The 23,711-nt window shown below is 38.8% G+C and overlaps 1 protein-coding gene across 2 annotated transcripts in view; it reads left to right on the forward strand.

The window, feature by feature from the left end:
- Positions 1-23,711, forward strand: part of FRY (FRY microtubule binding protein) — a 324,059-nt gene that overhangs the window by 140,286 nt on the left and 160,062 nt on the right. For both annotated transcript variants that reach the window (XM_082602261.1, XM_082602262.1), the window contains exon 3: positions 10,878-10,931. In XM_082602261.1, the coding sequence (XP_082458387.1) occupies positions 10,878-10,931 (54 nt within the window). The remainder of the gene's footprint in view (positions 1-10,877; positions 10,932-23,711) is intronic.

Here is a 23,711-nt window from a genome sequence, read left to right on the forward strand (position 1 = left end):
GGTGGAACTTAGTTTCAGCTCCTGAACATTATGCAAGAGGTTACACATTTTAATCTTTCTAGTTCCAATAATAATGGTATTAAAAGGAATTTTAATAGTAGTAATGACTCTCAATTATTGAGTACTCTGTGTCATTCATCTTTAGGTTCTATGACGTAGGTTGGCATTATGTATCCTTATGTTACCTAAAAGTTAACTGAAGCTTAGAGAGGTTAAGTAAGATCCAATAAGGGACCTAGGAGTCAAAGTCAAATCTCTCAGGTTCCAAAGTCTGTGCACTGAACTGTTATATAATAATTAAAAGATGTTAAAATAGTATCTCATAAGCAAGGCTGGTGACATAGTTAACAAATTGAATAAGCTCCTATTAACTCTAGTGACATTGCTGGGTGACATGTTTATTGAAATATCTCTGAGGACAGTAATCCTGGGATCGTTTGACATTAGTGAAGTCCTACCTGTGTGGGGCACATTGCGGATTTTTTTAGGCCACTCAAACTTCAGAGGTAGAAAGTAATTTATTAAATAAGCCCCATGTATTCCCCAAATAAAACACCTTTTGATACAGAAGAGTCTCTCTAGACTTGTCTCACTGCCATGTCCTGCTGTGCTATGGCCATCTTTTCTCTTACAGATTACAGAGAAACCCAGTGCGAAACAATTATAAAGTGAAAATGTAGCTAGTATGCACTGAAATTGTTCGAAACTTGAGGTAGAAGTCAATGGCCTTTTTAGGTAGGTATGGGCACAAAGAGCTTTTAGAGTTTGTGTTTTCTTAAGGGAGGGAGAGGTTGGAACGTCCCAAGGTTTGAGAAGCACAAACAGGGACCTTTCTCTTTTCCTATGGAAATGTTTGAAACCCCTACAGGTTTCTTCGTGACAGGAGAAAATTCCTGTTGGATGGGTTGGGACAGCAGTGCTCTTTGATTCAGGGGAAGCAAACTGGAAGAAAAGCGCACAGTGCAGACTGAGAGGGGCAGCTTGCTGCTCACACAGCAGGCGAGATGCTCGCCACCCAGATCCCGCCTGGAAATATGAAGAAATGGGGTGGGGTTGGGTTCCTTCTGCAGCTCCGGCAGGAAAAGATAAAAGAGTTGTGTAAGTACTATAGAAATCAGTTTTAAGTGACTTATGCCATCTTGGAAAGTGAGATATTATAAAAATTTTTTTCATGGTGACAGAAGTGATACATCATGTTCCCCTGTTCTTAGTTTTTGTTTGTTTGTTTGTTTATGGAGAATTTCAAACATGTACTAAAGTGGGAAGACCGTGTAATGAACACAGTGACCATCAGCAGCAGTTATCAACTCATGGCCAGTTTGTCACACTCCCAGCCCCTCTCCCCAGTAGTATTTGAAGCAAATGCTAGAAACCATATCATTTAATCTCTAAGTATTTCAGCATGTATCTCCAAAAGATAAACATTCTTTTTTAAACAGAGACCATTATCACACCTAAAAAATTAAAATAATCCCGTAACATCATCAAATATCTAATGTGTTCAAATCACCAGTGGTTTCATGAATGTCATACTTTCTCTTAACAGATTACTTGAATCCAGCCCCAGATCAGATCCACATAGTGCAATAGCCTTTAAAACAAAAATCAGTAGGCTCCACCTCCATTTCTTTATCTTTTACTCTTTGCAACTTTTTATTGAAAAAATATCTTTTTTTACTTCAGTTTCCTTCAGTCTGAGTCCTGCTGATTGCACCCCTGTGGCTTAGTGTAACATATTCCTCTTACTCTTTCCTAACTCTTGTATTTTCTGAAAATTAGAAATTATATCTAAAGGCTTGGTTAGTTACAGGGTTTTTTTTTTTTTTCTGTTTGTTTTTGTCAAAACTATTTCATAGTGTTTGCTTCCACCAGGAGGGGCTTAATGTCTATTTTGTTCTCTTTGGGCTGTTAGCAACCCCTGATGTTCAGTGCCAAGTCTCACGATGTTTTTGGTTTGCCCATCTCTTCTGTTCACTGTGACCCAGTGAGCCGGGGCTTCTGGGCAAGGTCGAGTCACACGCTGAGGTCTTCTAGCTTTGGACCACTAAGAATTTTCAGGGATCCATGACCCCAAAGTTTTGTTTTTTTAGAATGATTTTTGAAAAACATATCATTCAATTAGTGAACCTTTATTAAATAAGTCAATCTGTACTAAAATGCAGAACAAAGACAAATTTTAAAACTATACTTCCACACTGTTCTTATTGGACAAGTGAGACCATTATTTTGAGCCTCCTCTGTCATCGTCTGTTTCTACTTGTTCTTTAAGTATCCATTGTTTACTCTGTGTTAATTTCATTTTACTACTTATTTAATGCTCTTTGAGACCCATGATGTCATGAATGTGCAGACCTTGTATTCTTGCAGACCTTAGATTCTGTGCGCTGATCTCCTGCAGGAGAACCTCAAGCAGAACCGGGCCTCTGCAGATCTCTTTCCTCAAGCGGGCATGAGCCTTACTGCTCCGCCTTGTTTTCAGATGGCTCTCTCCTGAGCTTGAGCAAGTGGGCTTCTCTCCTCTTTTCCATTCTCCCCTCCTTCCCTCCCTTGCTTCCCTCCTTCTTCCTTTACTCTTTACTTTTTAACCAGCGTGATACTGTGTTCCCCAGGTCTAGTTTTTAACCTCTTGACACTGATAAAATCTATGTTGATGCACAGATAATCTTGGGAATGTTAAAATGTGAACTTGATTCTCTGTACCCAAAGCTACCTTTCCAAATGCATAAGGATATATTCATTTAATAAACCCTAATAATAAGTTTCAACTCTGTACTAGGAGTGTAGGGAGACAGACAAGTTACAACACAGTGGAAATGCTGACAAGAATCGATGCAAAGTGCCGTGTGACAAGGAACAGATGCCTCTGCCTGGGAATAGTGGGGAATGGCTTAGTCTTGGAAGTGACATTTAAACTAAGTCTTCAAAGAACATGATTAAGACAGCATATTTGTGTAAGAACCGTTCAGGAGAACTTAGTGTAAAAGTATGTTGTTTTACTGGGACATGGAATTCAAATAATTGGCTAATGGACTTGACTTTTGAGTATAACAACAACTTACCATATTAACTTTGCTTGCTAGACATAGTGAGACTTGCTATAGGCTATTTCCTTCATATGTATGCAAATATGTGAGCATAAAATATCATGTTTATCACCATTCCCACACAGATAGTAGTGGGAAAAAATGACTTTTAGGCATGGGACGTCCCAGGATGTGGGTGGACAGAGTCACCTTCCATCCCCCACTGTGATAGGATCTCATCTTTTAGGATGAAAGGATGGCAGATTCCCAAGGTAAGGATTGCTGAGTTATTGCAGAGGTCTACAGATCCACATGTGTCTCAGCCATTTAGGTTTTTTGTTTTGTTTTTTTTTAAGGCCACACCGTGCAGCATGTGGGATCTTAGTTCCCTGACCAGGGATCAAACCCATGCCCCCTGCATTGGGCGCACAGAGTCTTAACCACTGGACCTCCAGGGAAGTCCCAGCCATTAGCGTTTGACTGAGTACATTATAGTTTGCCATGTAGATGTAGCCCCACTTTCCTAATGTATATAAAATAAGTATTGTTGCTATTATAGTACAAAACCATTTAGAAGTATCATTGAAATCATAGTTTTAGCTCTGTCATTATGTATGGTTTTAAACAACAAGATAGAATTACTGTCTTGTATGTTTGGGGTATAAGTCTATGCTTGATGGTTAAGAATTCCTTGAAAATTTTTGACATTAAAAGGGGTCCTTATAATAGAGTGGTGAAGGTTAGACAACATTGTAAATGCACTTAGTGTCACAGAATTGTACACATAAAAATCGTAAAAATGGTAAACCTTGCATCATATGTATTTTGCCACAGTGAAAAAGTATATTAAAAAATTCCTTTAACTTACAGCAAAACACACACATGCCAATAAGAGGATCTCATAGTTGAAGAAACTGGACCTCATTAGCCTACAGCTTTGATTAATTTGGCAAATGTTTAACCGTTACCAAGCAGAGCCCTGCCCTGTAACTTTAAGTGCTCGGGAAAAATAGAGGGGACTGCATTTCTGCAGCTTGTAGTCTACGGGGGGGGGGGGTGGCCGTCAGCTCATCACTCTTGGTAAGTGCTATAAAAGGAAAACTGTAATATACTTTGAAGAGGCAATGTTTCTTAGCCCTGAAGAAGGCAGCGTTCTTTTTATTTTAGGTGAATATGCGTTTGGAAGCTGTGTATTTGCAAATGAGACGGAGCAATTAATTCATATGGTTCCTGGTGAAGCTTTAGATACCAGACTGAGCCAAGCTCTTCAAGAACAGAGACTCTGTGGGGTGGGGTGGGGCTTGCATCCACCGTAGGGTATATGTCACCTTTTCAGTGGAGAGGAATGGAGAACCGAGGCAGGGAAAGGGTCTATGCGATCAGCAAAATGTAAATGGAATCTTTCTGGGACATCATCATTAGCTAAAGTAAAACACTATTTTTTTTTTAACGTCTTTATTGGAGTATAATTGCTTTACAATGGTGTGTTAGTTTCTGCTGTATAACAAAGTGAATAAGGTATACATGTACATTTATCCCCATATCCCCTTGCTCTTGCGTCTCCCTCCCACCCTCCCTATCCCACCCCTCTAGGTGGTCACAAAGCACCAAGTGATCTCCCTGTGCTATGCGGCTGCTTCCCACTAACTATCTGTTATATGTTTGGTAGTGTATATATGTTCATGCCACTCTCTCACTTTGTCCAAGCTTAACCTTCCCCCTCCCCATGTCCTCAAGTCCATTCTCTATGTCTGTGTCTTTATTCCTGTCCTGCTCCTAGGTTCTTCAGAACCTTTTTTTTTTTCTTTTTTAGATTCCATATATCTGTGTTAGCATACGGTATTTGTTTTTCTCTTTCTGACTTACTTCACTCTGTATGACAATCTCTAGGTCCATTCACCTCACTACAAATAACTCAATTTCGTTTCTTTTTATGGCTGAGTAATATTCCGTTCTACATATGTGCCACATCTTCTTTACCCATTTATCTGTCAATGGACACTTAGGTTGCTTCCATGTCCTGGCTATTGTAAATAGTGCTGCAGTGAACATTTTGGTACATGACTCTTTTTGAATTATGGTTTTCTCAGGGTATATGCCCAGTAGTGGGATTGCTGGGTTGCATGTTAGTTCTATTTTTTAGTTTTTTAAGGAACCTCCATACCATTCTCCATAGTGGCTGTATCAATTTACATTCCCACCAACAGTGCAGGAGGGTTCCCTTTTCTCCACACCCTCTCCAGCATTTATTGTTTGTAGATTTTTTGATGATGGCCATTCTGACTGCTGTGAGGTGATACCTCATTTGTACTTTTGATTTGCATCTCTCTAATGATTAGTGATGTTGAGCATCCTTTCATGTGTTTGTTGGCAATCTCTATATCTTCTTTGGAGAAATGTCTATTTAGGTCTTCTGCCCATTATGGGCTTGGGTTGTTTGTTTTTTTGATATTGAGCTGCCTGAGCTGCCTGTATATTTTGGAGATTAATCCTTTGTTAGTTGCTTCATTTGCAAATATTTTCTCCCATTCGAAGGGTTGTCTTTTTTATGGTTTCCTTTGCTGTGCAAAAGCTTTGAAGTTTCATTAGGTCCCATTTGTTTATTTTTGTTTTTTCCATTTCTCTAGGTGGTGGGTCAAAAAGGATCTTGCTGTGATTTATGTCATAGAGTGTTCTGCCTATGTTTTCCTCTAAGAGTTTGATAGTTTCTGGCCTTACATTTAGGTCTTTAATCGATTTTGAGTTTATTTTTTTGTATGGTGTTAGTGAGTGTTCTAATTTCATTCTTTTACATGTAGTTGTCCAGTTTTCCCAGCACCACTTATTGAAGAGACTGTCTTTTCTCCATTGTATATTCTTGCCTCCTTTATGAAAGATAAGGTGACCATATGTACATGAGTTTATCTCTGCACTTTCTATCCTGTTCCATTGATCTATATTTTTGTTTTTGTGCCAGTACCATACTCTCTTGATTACTGTAGCTTTGTAGTATAGTCTGAAGTCCAGGAGCCTGAATCCTCCAGCTCCATTTTTCTTTCTCAAGATTGCTTTAGCTTATCAGGGTCTTTTGTGTTTCCATACAAATTGTGAACTTTTGTGTTGTAGTTCTGTGAAAAATGCCATTGGTAGTTTGATAGGGGTTGCACTGAATCTGTAGATTGCTTTGGGTAATATAGTCATTTTCACAATGTTGATTCTTCCAATCCAAGAACATGGTATACCTCTCCATCTGTTTGTAGCATTTTTAATTTCTTTCATCAGTGTCTTATAGTTTTCTGCATACAGGTGTTTTGTCTCCTTAGGTAGGTTTATTCCTAGGTATTTTATTCTTTTTGTTGCAGTGGTAAATGGGAGTGTTTCCTTAATTTGTCTTTCAGGTTTTTCATCATTAGTGTATAGGAATGCAAGAGATTTCTGTGCATTAATTTTGTATCCTGCTACTTTCCAAATTCACTGATTAGCTCTAGTAGTTTTCTGGTAGCATCTTTAGGATTCTCTATATATAGTATCATGTCATCTACAAACAGTGACAGTTTTACCTCTTCTTTTCCAATTTGGATTCCTTTTATTTCTTTTTCTTCTCTGCTTGCTGTGACTAAAACCTCCAAAACTATGTGGAATAATAGTGGTGAGAGTGGGCAACCTTGTCTTGTTCCTGATCTTAGTGGAAATGTTTTCATTTTTCACCATTGAGAACCATGTTGGCTGTGGGTTTGTCATATATGGCCTTTATTATGTTGAGGTAAGTTCCTTCTATGCCCACTTTCTGGAGGGTTTTTATCATAAATGAGTGTTGAATTTTGTCAAAAGCTTTCTCTGCATCTATTGAGATGATCATATGATTTTTCTCCTTCAGCTGGTTAATATGGTTTATCACATTGATTGATTTGCCTATACTGAAGAATCCTTGCATTCTTGGAATAAACCCCACTTGATCATGTTGTATGATCCTTTTAATGTGCTGTTAGATTCCATTTGCTAGTATTTTGTTAAGGATTTTTGCATCTGTGTTCATCAGTGGTATTGGCCTGTAGTATTCTTTCTTTGTGACATCTTTGTCTGGTTTTGGTATCGGGGCAGTGGTGCCCTTGTGGAATGAGTTTGGGAGTGTTCCTCCCTCTGCTATATTTTGGAAGAGTTTGAGAAGGATAGGTGTTAGCTCTTCTGTCAATGTTGATAGAATTCGCCTGTGAAGCCGTCTGATCCTGGGCTTTTGTTTGTTGGAAGGTTTTTAATCACAGTTTCAATTTCACTGCTTGTGATTGGTCTGTTTATATTTTATATTTCTCCCTGGTTCAGTCTTGGAAGGCTGTGCTTTTCTAAGAATTTGTCCATTTCTTCCAGGTTGTCCATTTTTTGGCATATAATTGCTTGTAGTAATCTCTCATGATCCTTTGTATTTCTGCAGTGTCAGTTGTTACATCTCCTTTTTTCATTTCTAATTCTATTGATTTGAGTTTTCTCCCTTTTTTTCTTGATGAGTCTGGCTAATGCTTTATCAGTTATGTTTATCTTCTCAAAGAACCAGCTTTTAATTTTATTGATCTTTACTATCCTTTCCTTCATTTCTTTTTCATATATTTCTGATCTGATCTTTATGATTTCTTTCCTTCTGCTAACGTTGCAGGGATTTTTGTTCTTCTTTCTCTAATTGCTTTAGGTGTAAGATTAGGTTGTTTATTTGAGTTGTTTCTTGTTTCTTAAGGTGGGATTGTATTGTTTTAAACTTCCCTCTTAGAACTGCTTTGGCTGCATCCCATAGGTTTTGGGTTGCTGTGTTTTCATTGTTATTTGTTTCTAGGTATTTTTTGATTTCCTCTGATTTCTTCAGTGATACCTTGGTTACTTAGTAGCATATGTTTAGCCTCCATGTGTTTGTATTTTTTACAGATATTTTCCTATAATTTATATCTAATCTCATAGCACTGTAGTCAGAAAAGATACTTGATATGATTTCATTTTTCTTAAATTTACCAAGGCTTGATTTGTGAACCATGATATGATCTGTCCTGGAGAATGTTCCCATGAGCACTTGAGAAGAAAGTGTATTCTGTTGTTTTTGGCTGGATTGTCCTATAAATGTCCTATAAATATCAATTAAGTCCATCTTGTTTAATGTATCATTTAAAGCTTGTGTTTCCTTATTTATTTTCAGTTTGGATGATCTGTCCATTGGTGAAAGTAGGGTGTTAAAGCCCCCTACTATGATTGTGTTACTGTTGATTTCCCCTTTTATGGCTGATAACATTTCCCTTATGTATTGAGGTGCTCTTATGTTGGGTGCATAAATATTTACAGTTGTTATATCTTCTTCTTGGATTGATCCCGTGATCATTATGTAGTGTCCTTCTTTGTCTCTTGTAATAGTCTTTATTTTAAAGTCTATTTTGTCTGATATGAGAATTGCTACTCCAGCTTTCATTTGACTTCCATTTGCATGGAATATCTTTTTCCATCCCCTCACTTTCAGTCTGTATGTGTCCCTAGGTCTGAAGTGGGTCTCTTGTAGACAGCATATATATGGGTCTAGTTTTTGTATCCATTCAGCCAGTCTGTGTCTTTTGGTTGGGGCATTTAATCCATTTACATTTAAGGTAATTATCAATATGTATGTTCCTATTACCGTTGTCTTAATTTTGGGGTGTTTGTCATTGTAGGTGTTTTCCTTCTCTTGTGTTTCCTGCCTAGAGAAGTTCCTTTAGCATTTTTTGTAAAGCTGGTTTGGTGGTGCTGAATTCTCTTAGCTTTTGGTTGTTTGTAAAGGTTTTAATTTCTCTGTCGAATCTGAATGAGATCCTTGCTGGGTAGAGTAATCTTGGTTGTAGGTTTTTCCCTTTCATCACGTCAAATATGTCCTGTCACTTCCTTCTGGCTTGCAGAGTTTCTGCTGAAAGATTGGCTGTTAACCTTATGGGGATTCCCTTGTATGTTATTTGTTGCTTTTCCCTTGCTGCTTTTAATATTTTTTTCTTTGCATCTAATTTTCGTTAGTTTGATTAATATGTGTCTTGGCGTGTTTCTCCTTGGATTTATCCTGTATAGGACTCTCTGCGCTTCCTGGACTTATAGACTATTTCCTTTTCCATATTAGGGAATTTTCCAACTAAATCTCTTCATATATTTTCTCAATCCCTTCATTTTTCTCTTCTTCTTCTGGGACCCCTATAATTCGAATGTTGGTGCATTTAATGTTGTCCCAGAGGTCTCTGAGACTGTCCTCAATTCTTTTCATTCTTCTTCTTTATTCTGCTCTGCAGTAGTTATTTCCACTGTTTTATCTTCCAGGTCACTTGTCCATTCTTCTTCCTCAGTTATTCTGCTATTGGTTCCTTGTAGAGAATTTTTAATTTCATTTATTGTGTTGTTCATCATTGTTTGTTTGCTCTTTAGTTCTTCTAGGTCCTTGTTACACATTTCTTGTATTTTCTCCATTCTATTTCCAAGATTTTGGATCATCTTTACTATCATTACTCTGAATTCTTTTTCAAGTAAACTGCCTATTTCCTCTTCACTTGTTTGGTCTGGTAGGTTTTTCCCTTGCTTCTTCATCTGCTGTGTATTTCTCTGTCTTCTCATTTTGCTTAACTTACTGCATTTAAGGTCTCCCTTTTGCAGGCTGCAGGTTTGTACTTCCCGTTGTTTTTGGTGTCTGTCCCCAGTGGCTGTGGTTGGTTCAGTGGGTTGTGTAGGCTTCCTGGTGGAGGGGACTGTTGCCTGCATTCTGGTGGATGAGGCTGGAACTTCTTTCTGGTGGGCAGAACGGCGTCCGATGGTATGTTTTGGGGTGTCTGTGAACTTACTGTGGTTTTAGGCAGCCTCTCTGCTAATGGGTGGGGTTGTGTTTCTGTCTTGCTAATTATTTGGCATGGGGTATCTGGCACTGTAGCTTGCTGGTCGTTGAGTGAAGCTGGGTCTTAGCGGTCTTAGCGTTGAGATGGAGATCTCTGGGAGAGCTTTCACCGTTTGATGTTACATGGTGCCAGGAGGTCTCTGGTGGACCAATGTCCTGAACTTGGCCTGACATCCAGCCGGAGCACCAAGACCCTGTCAGCCACATGACTCCAAACTCCGGAACTCCACGCTCCAGAGGCCCTCCTCTGGATGTGCTTCCTCTCCCCTTCCGCGCAGGTCGAAAACACTATTTTTTGATGTGTAACTTTTTGCATGGTTTCTAATACTAAGTCAAATTTGGGTCAATATTAACTTCCAAAAAAAGAGAAAGATACAGGTAAGGCTAAATAGTTATAAAATGCCTTCCTGAAAAGTCAGTTAAGGCTTCCTAATGTAAACGAAGAAATAATCTTTAGGAAAATTTATTTCTGTAGACCTTTGTCACTTTCCAGATTGTTTTTGCAGAGATTTGGATGTGTCGCAGGTCAAAATATCATGCTCAAAAATCACCGATTACACCTAGTAAGTGTGTAATTGGTAGGCTGTCCATCCTTCAAACTAATAATTATACCTTATTTTGTTTCTAAATCTTAGGACCTGGAATAGTGTATCACTTTCAACTTTTTATTATCTGTCAAGTCCCAAGATAGGTAATAAAATTTCAAAGAATTTCCCTAGGTTTTATTATATGGTTTCCGTTGAAAACACAGGATCACTTATAGCATCAGATTTGAATGTCTTGGTCAAATGTGTGAAGATGAATAGTAAAAATCTTGGTGGTGATGATCAAACACTATACTTTAAGGTTTGAATAGTAAGGAAGAGTTTCTCACATATTTGAAAACTGGCGTCTCTTCATCCCAGAAAGGGAGAAATAGATGAGAACAATTTTAATAATAATGATATTTCGTTTGTAATATTTAAAAGCCTCTAGTAATTTTTCTTGCCTGTATTTGTTTCTAGGAAAAGCCATTGACAAAATCTCTACAACGTGGAGAAGACCCCCAGTTTGATCAAGTATGTAATATATGTTATATACTGCTTTTTATTTGTTTGAAGATGTACAAAGGCAAGGGCTGAATGCTCACTATGGTGTATTGATGAACTTCCTCAAAGAGGGTACAGGAGTGTGATCTTAGGAACTGTGTCCTGCAGCTTTTCCAGTGACAGCTTGTCGTAGATGTTTAGTAAATGTCTGTTGGTTTGAATTGGAAAGAACTGAAGTGTTGAAATAATATGAGGAGGTCATCAGTCTTTGGTTACCAGAAAAGATAAAGGAATTTCCATTCAAAAACTTATTTGGGTTCTTCTGAATAAATGGTACCATATGATGATCAGATCTCTGCCCTAGAGCTTTCTTATATTTTAACCAGCATTTTGTTGAATGCCAGCTCTATGCTTGACACAGCACTAGGCTCTGGTGATACAAAATCTAGGACAAATTTTAGCAATCCTTTGTGAGAGAGAAACCACCTAAGCAATAATTATAAAACAGTATAGTAACTTAGATTCTAATAAAGTGATACATGAACAAAACAGTTTAAGACAGAATAAATACAAAGAAGGTCCTTTGAAAATAGATCAGGACTAGTAAAAGGACTTCCAACTCTAAACAGCAGGTAATAAACATAGGAAACTAGAATCTTATCAATCCTGGTTGAGTCACTTCAGGGGGGCTTTAGGTGTGTTTAGAATGATGGATAACAGGACATCAGAGGAGGTTGGAAATGTGTTTGTGGTGTTTCCTAAACGTCTGCATTTAATGACAAAGAAGACACATGGTCTTCTTTATAAACCTCCTTTGGTGCCAGTAGCAGAGGCAGAATCCCACTGGATGCACCATGGCCTGATCTAATACAGTGGGATTTTTATATTATCTTATGGAGAACACACAGAGAGTACGCTTTCTGCAGTGCTTTGAAATTGCCTTTAATGTGGAATCAAGAGGAAATGCTTTGGGTGTTAAAGTTCAGACTTGTTCCATCCAAAAATGTTAAGGCCTGACTATAGAGACAGAATCCTCCATTCTCTATTTTATAAACTGTTGGCTGAGGGAGACCTCACAAGTTTGCAGTCACGGCGGGTCTTGGAAGGCTGGTGCGGCCCTGGCTTTGCACTCTCTTGCTGGCAGAGCTGGCTGTTCTCTGGAACGCTGGTGGAATGGAGTATGGGCTTTGTCTCTCTGTGCCATGGAGCTGTGTCTTCTCTCCTCATATTATCCTTAGTTGCTGTTACCTGGTCCCGCCTGGGAGGTCAGGGACCTGGGGTGAATGTTTGGGGTCATTATTTTCGAAATGTGGCAAGTGTGGCTCTTTCCGTTCTCCTTAAGAATGTAAATATTATCTGTCTTCCATAATTTTTCACTCTATTTTATTTTCTTTGTCTCTGTCCTCTTAGATTATCACTGTCCTCTCCTCAAAAAAAATTGTGTTTTCTTTTTCTCCAGCTTAGTGTACTTCTTTCTTTTTCCTCTGGGAGAATAGTACTTTAACATTTTAACATTATATATAATAGTTATCCCAAATAATTTGGCTTAGACACAGTGTCTCATTTATTATTCAGCACTCTATTTCTGCATTTCAGCATTGTGGGAAAGAGATAGACTTTGGGGTTTAAATCCCAACTTTGCCACTTAATTAGCTATAATACTTTTAACCTTGCTGCTCAAAATGTTGAAATGCAGAATCACTGCCCTGCCCTGATCTACTGAGTCAGATTCTGCAGCTTAACGAGATCTCCAGGTGACCCCCACCCACATTGATGCTTGAGAACCACTGCTTGTAACACATCTCTGTGTATTAAAGACACTTTAGGGGTGAACCAGTAGTGAGGTGGTCACCGAGGACTTTCAAATAAGGCACATGAAATTATCCTCTGATTGTATAATCATAAATTTATGCGTGAACCATGAGAGAAGACCATCTACGAAGTTGGTCTCATTTTAAAGAGATAGCAAGATCCCCAGGCCAGAAGGAAATGTGACTGAAGTTGGTTCTTTTGTGGATTCAGTGAAACAGAAAGTCAGCCAAGTCACCTTTGAAAGTGCCCGTCAACTGTTTCAACAGCAAATTATAAGAATTGTGGTTCTATTGGCAAGGCCGTGAATGTATCAAGCTCTCTTAGGGTTTTGATATCAAAGGTCCAAATTCTGTAATTCCCCTTATTCTGATTCCAAGCAGGAGGATGTTAGTCTAGAGTCACACAGGTCCATCTACGGGAGAAGAACACGCTGGTGACACCTCCTTGGAGCTATAGACTCCATTGCTATACTCCCGGGAGCAGTGGTACCCACAGAAGTGACATTTATTTAGTACTTACCATAGGGGAGGCACTGTGCTAAGTGCATCCTTTGGACAACGGACAACTGGTCCCTGTTTAGAGAATATTTTTATCAGTTTCTCCCTTTTAAATGTCCCTGGCATGAGTGATAGGCTAAAGAGAGCTGGACTTCACTTTCAGTGCCTGATCCTGGGTGGCCCTGTTTAATCCTCCACTTGCCAAGCCCAGGATTCATTTTTCTCCTGTTAGAAATAGAAGCAAAAACAAAATAACAAGAATCATGTAATACTTTATAATTTACCAAGCCTCTTCTTAATTTTTTTATATTATCATTTTTATTATTTTGGTCACACTGTGTGGCATGCGGGATCTTAGTTCCCTGAGCAGGGATCGAACCTGTGCCCCCTGCAGTGGAAGCGCAGAGTCTTAACCACTGGACCACCAGAGAAGTGCCTTACCAAACCCCTTCTCACGTATCGTGTCACCTGACATTACTCAACCCTTCCAACAAGCCCAAGAAGAAGGTCTCATCATCATCTCTGTGTTACAGCTAATGGAAATGAGTCCTGGAGAGGTTGCCCTATATTATATGACTAAAGCCTGAAGGGTCCGAGACTGGAATCCATATGTTCTAACTATAAAGCCAGTGCTTTTTACTCTGTAACATGCTTATATTTTTAAAAACTAAGTTGGTGAGAATTTAGAGGGGAGTTTTCAACAGGTAATGGTTCTAAGATCCCGTATCAGTTAAGATTAGGTTGCAGCAAATGGCACATAAAATAACAGTGGCTTAAACAAGATAAAAGTTTATTTCTCTCTCACATTGAAGAAGCACAAAGAAAATCAGTCCCGTGTCTTTATATTTTTGTTTTCCTGTGTATGGCTTACATTCCCAAGGTCATCTCATGGTCCACTTTGGCTTCTGGAGCTCAGCCATTACATCTGTGCTCCAGGCAGCAGGAAGGTGAAATGGAAAAAGAATCACAGAAAAAAAAACAACAAATAAAAAACAAAACATCCTTGTACTGCACACACTACTTCTGCTTATGTCCAGTTGACCAGATCTTAATCACACAGCCACGTATACCTATAAGAAAGATTAGGAAATTTTATTTTGGGCAACCATGTGTCCATCTAAAAATGAGGTATTTTATAACTAAGGAAGAAGAGAGGAGTGGATATTGGGTATTACCTGTCTCTACTAGATATTATATAGCCTATTTTTTTTGTCAAAATTCCCAGTAAAGAGTATTATGTACAATTCTCTACCTCTTTTTTTTTTTCCATTGTGGAAATCTCTGAGAATTTGTCAGGTTTCCAGTTTGAATTTTAAAACGTATATTTAGAGGTTAAAGCTTTGTGTTTCCTTAAGTTTTCTGTTGCTTTTCTATTTAATTAACTATTGATTTAATATCTCTTACTTAACCTAATTACAATCTAAACACGTATAGAATAGACTTGGTTAAAAAAAAAACCCTCTTGTTTCATAAATGACAAGATGTCTAAACAGGATTAATTTTTTGAAGCTCACTGTTAGCGGGAGAAGAACTGTACCACTGACCACTTTGTATATTGGAGAGCTAGGAATTTGTACCCTAATTCCCAGAATTTCAGTTTTACAAATGTTATGAATGTGAACTTGACCCATTCTTACACAGTACCTACCTTGTGGCAGCCATGTGCCCAACATTATGCCAGCTTGGGGAAATAAACATGAAGGAAACACAGTGCCTGCCCTGGAGAGGCCCCCAGTCGAGTGTGAGAGACAAAGAAGAAAGATGTAAATCAGATAAATTATAACGTCAGTCTAGTAAGGAAGCTCACAGTGGAAGAAGCAGGCGTGGTATGAACCCGAGAGCAAGCTTTGCCCTATCCTAGGGAGCCAGGGAGGGTTCTCAGTTCCTGCTGGTGAGAAAGTCGTACGGTAATGAGAATTAATAAAGGTGATGAGATTTCCAACAGCATTTTGAAAATGTACACTGCCACTCATTTATTTTAAATGCCTAAATTAACCCTGAGCACTTAGAAAGCAAAATAAATGCAAAATTGTCCTGGTAATAAAGTTATTTTAGCAAACATTTATTAGGTGAGTGAGAGTGTGGGTGTATGTGTGTGTGTGTGTGTGTACATATACAACAAAGCCCTGTGTGGGACAAAGAGATGTAAGAATGTGGTCCCTGCATTCCAGGTAGGAAGGGTCAGACTGTGGAAGACCTTGATGCCAGCGGGTGGGGCCTTATCCTCTACATGCCAGTATCAAAGAGATCCAAGTGCAGCCTTGATGTTAAACCCCGACTGGAGAGATCCTTAAAGTTTGGAGGCATTTTGGGAGTTGGGGCATCGATAAAGATATGAGGCTAAAACGGAGACGGTGGAACTAGAAAGAAAGAATGACTATAAGCAACATTATAGAAGAGGAATCAATATTGGTTGAGAGAAGGAGAAACAAAAGGTAACTGCAGTTTTCAGCCATGATTTGGAGCCATTTCCATTCAGTTTAACACACATCGAGCACCTGAATCATGCCAAGGTCTGTGCAAGGTGCTGGGGTTACAAAGCAGTAAGAAAGCGTTTCTGCCCTCCAGAAATTCTCAGTCCCAGGAGGAAGACAGATACCTAAACAAATAGTACTGTGATGTAAATATAATAAGAAGGTACAGTTCACGCGCTGTGGGAACTCAGGTAAGGGAGTCGTTAAGGATGCTAGAAAGGTGGGGGAGGGGAGGAGTGTCATAGGAAGCAGTTATGGGGCAGTGACATACTAAAGATATCTGATGGACAAGATGGGCTGGGTCGTGCCAGCCAGGTAGAGCTGAGTGGACAAAGGAGTTGAAGGAGAGAAGAGGCGAGTTCCGGGGCGTGACCGGGAGGAAGCTGGGAAGACCGACCGGAGCCCATTGCTCCCGTGACCATGGGAGCCATACTGAGGAGTCTGGACTGATTTCTATGGATAAGGAGTTTTTCAGAGGAATGCTGTGCTTGGGGAGAGGGGATACATTAGTTTTACACGTACTGAATTTTCAGTGCGGGTAAAATACCTCGGGAGAAATAACCAGGGCTCATTCATTTATATGGTCACCCAACAAACACGGAAAGATGAGGGTAGAGAAAGTGGGTGAGGCATATCATAGGGAAACATAGTTCGTTTAGGACCAGAAAGTGGCATCCACAAAAGAAAGCCCAGAAAAGGAGTGCCCAAAAAAGTGAGAGAAGCCTAAGAAGATGCATCTTCCCAGGGCAGGGGTGGCCCAAGCTGGCAGCCTGTGCAGGGACCCTCACGGAAGAATGAGAGGTTAGAAGTTAGAAGCACGTGGGAAGCCAGCTTTGAGAAGGCCTTTTGCTGCAGTGGCTATGATTCATTGCCATGTAGAATACATTTTCATATTGCTGGATTAATGTTAAATAGTTTAAGAGACTTACTTTCACAGCCAAGTTATAGTGGCTGGTCATGATTGGCAACGTTTAAATTAGAAAGCGTTATACCAGGACACAGTCATGGTACCGGTGGTGGGTTCCCTCTCTGTGATCTGTGCAGAGTACCCTGTGAGGGGAGGGCATGGGGCTCCCCATTTTAACTTCAAGTGACTTTCCTCTGTTATCAAAGTTTGCAGATATTCTTTGAAAATATAAAGGCCAAGGCATTTTATTTTGGATTTTCCAATGAAACAACAGCTAACCTGTGGTGTGTGTGGACCTGAGTAGATGGTGATCAAATGCAGCTCACCATTTTAAAAAGTGAAAAAACATCTCTCCAAAATAACCCTTACCTGAGGGAGTACGTAACCCTTACCTGGTACAGTATGTACTGATGACAGTCACTAGATACATTTACACACAGATGAAAAGTCTTGCTTGAGTAAAGTAACAACTGAATCTTTAGTATTTCACATACCTTCCAGCTACATATGCTTCTTGCCTATTTTCTCTGCCCCTTGGCTTTTAGACCTTTGCTTATACCTAATGGTGGCATAAACATGCAGTAAATTAAATGATGCAAACAGTCGTACACTGCACGATGTGCTTCTATTTGAAGTATTGCTCCAACTTTGTTTCTTAAAACAGTCTCATAGAGTAAGTGGAAGTTACTTCCTCTTTGCGTGGGAAAGTATGCTTACTCCCCAAAGGGGCTTGTGCCAGAACAACCAGCATTAGAATCCAGCCCCTTCTTTTCACAGGTGCATTGTCTTACTGTGCTTCGGTGGTGTTTAAATAACCATATGGGAGATGGCAGAAAGTGCCAGGCTAGGAACTGCCTGGCAGCATCGCAGAATCCGGAGGAGGAAAGCATTTCCGGCAGAATCTGATAACTGTTGTCACGTGCTCAGGAGACTTCAAGGGAAATGATTGCAGGAAGGCCATTGGCTGGTCGTGGGTTTGTCCTTTCTGATCTTTCATAGAAAAGTGTCGGTACCGTAGCAAGAGTAGAAATCAGGTCTCAGGAATGAAGAAGTGAAGCAGAAAGACGAAGCATCTCCAGTCCGTGTCTGATTGAGCTGTCGGCCAGAAGAGGGACCCGTCAGTGGGTCAGAGAGGGGAGAGCGGAGTCAAAGAGGGCTGGGTGTGTTTACGGAAATACGAGAAATCCGAGAGCTTAATGCTGTGCCTTTCTGCCAAGGGTTGTATCCATTCTTCTTCTTTTTTTTTAATAAACTGGCTTATAACAGTATATGTTTCCTGTGTTCAATATTATAATTCGACTTCTGTATTCAGCATGCTCACCACCAAAGTTTAGTTTCCATCTGTCAGTATACAGCTAACTCCCTGTACCCATTTCACCCTCCCCGTTGCCTCTTCAGTATCTATGTGTTCATTTTTGTTTGGTTTGGTTTGCTCATTTATTTGTGTGTGTGTGTGTGTGTGTGTGTGTGTGTGTGTGTGTGTGTTTGTTCTTCACTTACATCTGGGCTCGACACCTTTTTCAGGATGCTGGAGGTTCCTGAGAGCCAGACTTGTAGATGAGTCAGGACTTAAAGTTATTGGTTTTTCTTCAACAGATTGATTGTGGTTCCAGAATAGTTACTTTCTCAGTGTCCTTTCCCATTTGCTTTAGAGCCAGGTGTGCCTGCAGCAAACTCGGGGAGTCCAGTGTTGCTGCCTTTCTCTTAAGGAGCTGATGTAGGACAGGCGCTCCTCAGAGGCCTCTACAGTAAGCATCTGGAAGGCACTGTGTTTACATCTGCTGGGGCCAGAAAAGTTGGCTTAGTTTGGGAATACAAACTAAGCAGAAAGGTTCTAATGGAGGCCTTGGTAGTTTGTGCTTAGGTAAGAGATAGGTGGGTCTTAATTTTTTCCCACTACGGTTGTCCGAGGTATCCACGGGGCATTGGTTCCAGGGCCTCTGACCTACATGGATGCCAAAACCCACAGATGCTCAAGTCCCTTATATAAAATGGTGTAGCGTTTGCATAAAACCTACACACATCCTCCCATATACTTTAAATCATCTCTAGATTACTTATAATACCTATTACAGTGTAAATGATATGTAAGTAGTTTTAGATACAATATAATGGTGTGTAAGTCATTGCCAGAGAGTGGCAAACTCAAGTTTTGCTTTTTGGAACTTGTGGCATTTTAATTTTCTGAATATGTTTGATTTGTGATCGGTTGAATCTGCAGATAGAGGGCTGACTCTGTACCTAAAAGCAACATTTATCAGCTCTGCTAACATCTGTCATCAACCTCTGTCATTCCTTCCATCATTAACTTAGCCTGTTATCTTATCAGAGTCAAAATATTTTGTGTCTGTGCTTCAGTTTCAATATTTGGAAATGGAAGAGGGAAAAAAGAAACAGACACTTTTGAAGGTCTGTTATATGTCCCACACTTCAGAGTTTCTCCTTTAGTCTCCATAAAAGCCCAGTGAGGGAAGTATTCTTAAGTCCTGTTTTAAAGCTGAAAACAGAGCTTCAAAGAAACAGCAACATGGCCAAGCTCATACAGCCAATAAAGGGCAGAGTTGTAACTTGAACCCCAAACCTGCCTGATCTTCCCAGTACACTGATGAAATTATGAAAATGTGGCTTTTGGAGATCAGGCTTCAGATATGCTGTTCTGAGAACATTAAGTTGCAGTTATTTGCAATTCAGTGTGACCTATTCTTTACTCTAAATTAGAGATAATTTGCTCATACATTCTAAGTAACTTCTTTTGGGATTTTCTTCTAGATGGTATATGTTTATGTCCTTTTGTGGCACCTTAGTTTCCTAATGTGTTAAAAATGCTATCTATAAACAGGAAACACATGGTAAAATAAATCTATTATAAATCTATAATAGAACGAAAATAACTTTTTATCATCTTGGGTAGTAATATTTTCCTGCAAAAGGAAGCAGGTGAAATTCTAGTGCTTTAACATTGATTCTAATGCTTCAATTCAATGAAAATCTATTTATTTATTTATTTATTTATTTTAAAATCTATTTAAAATATATAAGTGAAAAATATAAGCAATTAAGAGAGTAAAAACAAATTAGGTAGCATTGGATTCACATTACTGTTATTCAGTGTTTCTTATTCTGCAGTGGAACAGTGAGTTCCATAAAATGGACCAAGATGGTAAAATCAAATAATGAAGATCTTTTCCTAATTTGCAAGAAAAACATATTTAACATATAGATTTTTATAATTTTAAGTTTTTATAATAAATTATTCTTAAGCCTGCAGTGTCTATCATCACTCATCAAATACTGTAAGCTAGCAATAGTATGAAATGTGATCGAGTAAAAAAAAAAAAAAATTGCCTCTGAATTGCTATAATAGATCAGGTACCCAGAGAGTCCCCTGGCCCCCAGGTGCTTGGCCACCTGAACTAGTCTGAGAAATTAAGCCATCAGTGAAGTTACTTTAAAATTATTCGTTAAATGCACCACTCATGACAAGTCAGCCTTATTACTGTAAAATGTGGAATGACTCCACTGAGTAATTATTCAAATATTTATGTGTGAAGTTTCCTTCTCTGCATTCAGCCAGTATAATAAAATGCTTATGAAAAATTAATGTCTTAGATACAGCATAATGGACAGTTTCTTTTGGCCTATTTATATATAAAACGCCAAAATAAATGTTAAGAAAACATTTGCAAAGTACATTTAGTATTCCCCTCTATCACCCCTCCAAAAGAAAACACCAGTATGAAATAGTTCCGTGATTCTGTGAACTTCATCTCCTCAAGCTGCACAGTACCTAGCTCCTCTGTGATGGAAGAATATGATCATTTAAATGCAACAAGAACACCTTTGTAAATGGGCCTCCCCTTGCACAGCAGCACAGAGCTAGAATTCATCTCACCATTGGCTCTGCTTCCCATACATGAAGGAGCTGAGTAACCAAGAAGCCAGCTAGACCTTCCTCCCTTCCTGAGCTTTGAGGGCCAGGTCTTTGCAAATTCCACCCTTCCTTCCTGAAAGTCTGAACTCAAAAGGGCAGTAACAGAGAGATGGAAAAAACACGCACATCCACCCCCTGCTGACCTTTCATCTCCTCTAAGATGGTCTCAGCGTATTTGCCATGGAAAGCATGCCCAATAGATATAATACCAAGAATGGCTTCGGGATGACTTTTTAACGGGTAGAAAAAAATTATTACAGCTGAGGTTTGAAGAACACTCTTGACGTGCTCTATGGAGCATGTGGGTTACACCTAAGTGAAGTAGCTGAATGCTCTGTTAGAGAATGCTCTACCCAGAGAGGTTTATAGGAGTCAAACACAGGTTTATATCACCTTTATGGGTCTGAAGTAAATAAAGGAGCTTGTAAATGTCACACAGAAATTTTAAAAAATTTTTATTTTATATTGGAGTGTAGTTGATTAACAATGTATTAGTTTCAGGTGTACAGCAAAGTAATTCAGTTATACATATCCATGTATCTATTCGAATATTTTTCAAATTCTTTTCCCATTTAGGTTATTATAGAATATTGGGAACTCTACTCAATATTCTGTAATGTTTTTTAAATAAACATTTTATTTCAGAATAGTTTTGGATTTATGGAAAAGTTGCAAAGATAATACAGACAGTTGTCCTATACCCCGTACCCAGTTTTACCTATTAACATCTTACATTACCAGGGTACATTTGTCATAACTAAGAAACCAATATCAGTCCATTATTATGAACTAAATTCTATACTTCATTTGTATTTCGTTTGGTTTTCCCTGATATGTGTCTTCCGTTCCAGGATACCATCGAGGATGCCACAGTACGTTTAGTCATCATGTCTCCTTAAGTCTCATCCAGACTTGCACAAGTATTTTTAAATTACTGAAATATAATCGTAGTGGCTTTGGGATTTTATTACCTATTCAGTAATTAAGACAGAATTAACCCTTGGTCAGGGACTCTGAATGCTGATCCCCTTTCCCATGTGGGAGGAACCCTCTTTGTTTCCCAATTCAAAATATTTTAGATGATGACAACTTGAAGAAATATCCTTTCTGGATAACTTTAGAGAGGTAGGAGATTACCTGGGGTAACTTTAGAGAGAACTAGGAAATTACCCCCTTGGCACACCATGGTCGGCTTTCCTCCAAAAATTTACTGCTGTTATATCCAAAGGAAGAGCAGGAAAATTTGTTGTGCCTGTGGATGTTACAGCCTGGAGGGGAGGGCTCTTTTTTAATAAAAAATAATCAGATATTTTAAAATTACAGAACCCTATAACGGTGACTAGGTTCACCAGGCAGGCTAAATGCAATACCCTGTTTATTTTTTTTAACTTAACCCATAACTAAAGATAATGCACAATTTTGTATGATGTACCTATAACCATAATTATAAGAGAGAGAGCATGAAATAAGCTATCAAGACATAGAATCTGAGAAAGAAAGCAATCATTGCTTTGCTCAGTCTTAGGGCTTGTTTTAAAGGTGACAGTGGAAAGTCCTGTTGACATGAAGCACTTGCGCTTTCATTGCTCTAGTTTCCTGCTTTTGTAAAAGGAAGTTAAGCCTAGCCTGCTTAACTACAGAAATATTTCAAGTTAACTAACGTTTTCCGTTTCTTCTGCCACCTCCCCAGCTCAGGCTCTGAGCCCTGCACTCCTGGAACTGTTGCAGTAATAACCTCATTAGATTCAAGCATGTGTTGTGTATTCTCTTAACTGCCTCTGTTTGCAAACCACTTCGGCCCAGCCTACACATCACTGCTAGATTAAACCTCCCCAAACACCATATTTATGGGCTGAGTATCCTACTCAGAAATCTTTAGGGGCTTCTCATTTTCTAGAGAAGAAAACTGAAATTGTATAGACCGGCATTAAAAGTACCTTTTATGATTTAGTTCCAACTTAAAATTTTCAACATTATTTCTCTCCACTCTGGTGAACCAAAGTCCCTACATCAGTCAGATATTTCTTCTTTCAGTTCCTTCAAAACCTTCGTTAATCACATAATCATTATCAACAAACAGTTACTTTGCAGCTTCATGACGGTAGGATTTCCTGCTTAGGCTCCTTGCTTAGTTTCTTTCTTGACTCTCATTTCAAATTTCTACCCTTTCTTTTAAAAAGGCCCAGGTAAAATCCTACCTTCATTTTTTTTAAACTCCCACTTACCCTGTCCCTCTGGTGATCTCTCTCCTGAGATCTCTCCTGATTGCAATATGTACTCTTAATATGTTGGTATATTTTCTTCTGGCCTTATTTTCTATATATGCATACTTATATGGGTCTGTATCAAATTGGGATCATACCAATTAAATGATTTTTCACTTTTTTCACTTAACATATCATGAACATTTTCATAGCATTAAATATTTTTGAAATGAGATTTTTAACGGTTTCATAGATAATCTCCATCAAATTCCACATTGGATTCAGGCTTTTACCTAGAGCAGGACATTTGTTTCCATTTTTTTGCTATAATAAGTAATGCTGTCCTGAACATTCTTACTCATCTCTAATTATGTACTTGAGATAAATTCCTCTCTCTTCAGTGCTGGGTGTTATGATTTGCCTATACTGTTTGTTAATTAAGTAATTAAAACCTATCTCATTGTACTTTGACACATTCTGGTTATAAGACCTTTATCAGAGAGATGTTCTGCAAATATTTTCTCCCAGTCTGTGGCTGGTCCTTTCATCACTTAACAGCATCCTTCTAAAAGCTTAAACTTTTAATTTTGATGATTTTCAGTATATCGAATTCTCATGGAATTTGCTTTTGGTTTGATCCCTAAGAAATCCTCACCTACCCCAAAGTCACAAGGATTTTCCCCTATGTTTTTTTCAGAAGTTTTATAGTTTTAGGTGTTATACTTAGGTCTATGACCCATTCTGAGTTCATTTTTGCATGTATTATAATATGAGATATGGACTGAAGTTCAGTTGAGGAGTGATACTTAGTAAAAGATCAGGAATCTTTCCAAAATAAGGAAAGTAGATTAACTCATCTATCAAAGGTATGTTTGTTGTTTAAAGAGGGGAGATGTTTGCCTTTGATGTAATACAGAGTAAATTACTGCTACTGATTCATTGAGTCTAATTTGGGGTACACCTCAGATTAGTTTATGAATGATTA

Source organism: Mesoplodon mirus, assembly GCF_964341445.2.
Source record: "Mesoplodon mirus genome assembly, chromosome: 17".
NCBI lineage: Eukaryota > Metazoa > Chordata > Mammalia > Artiodactyla > Ziphiidae > Mesoplodon > Mesoplodon mirus.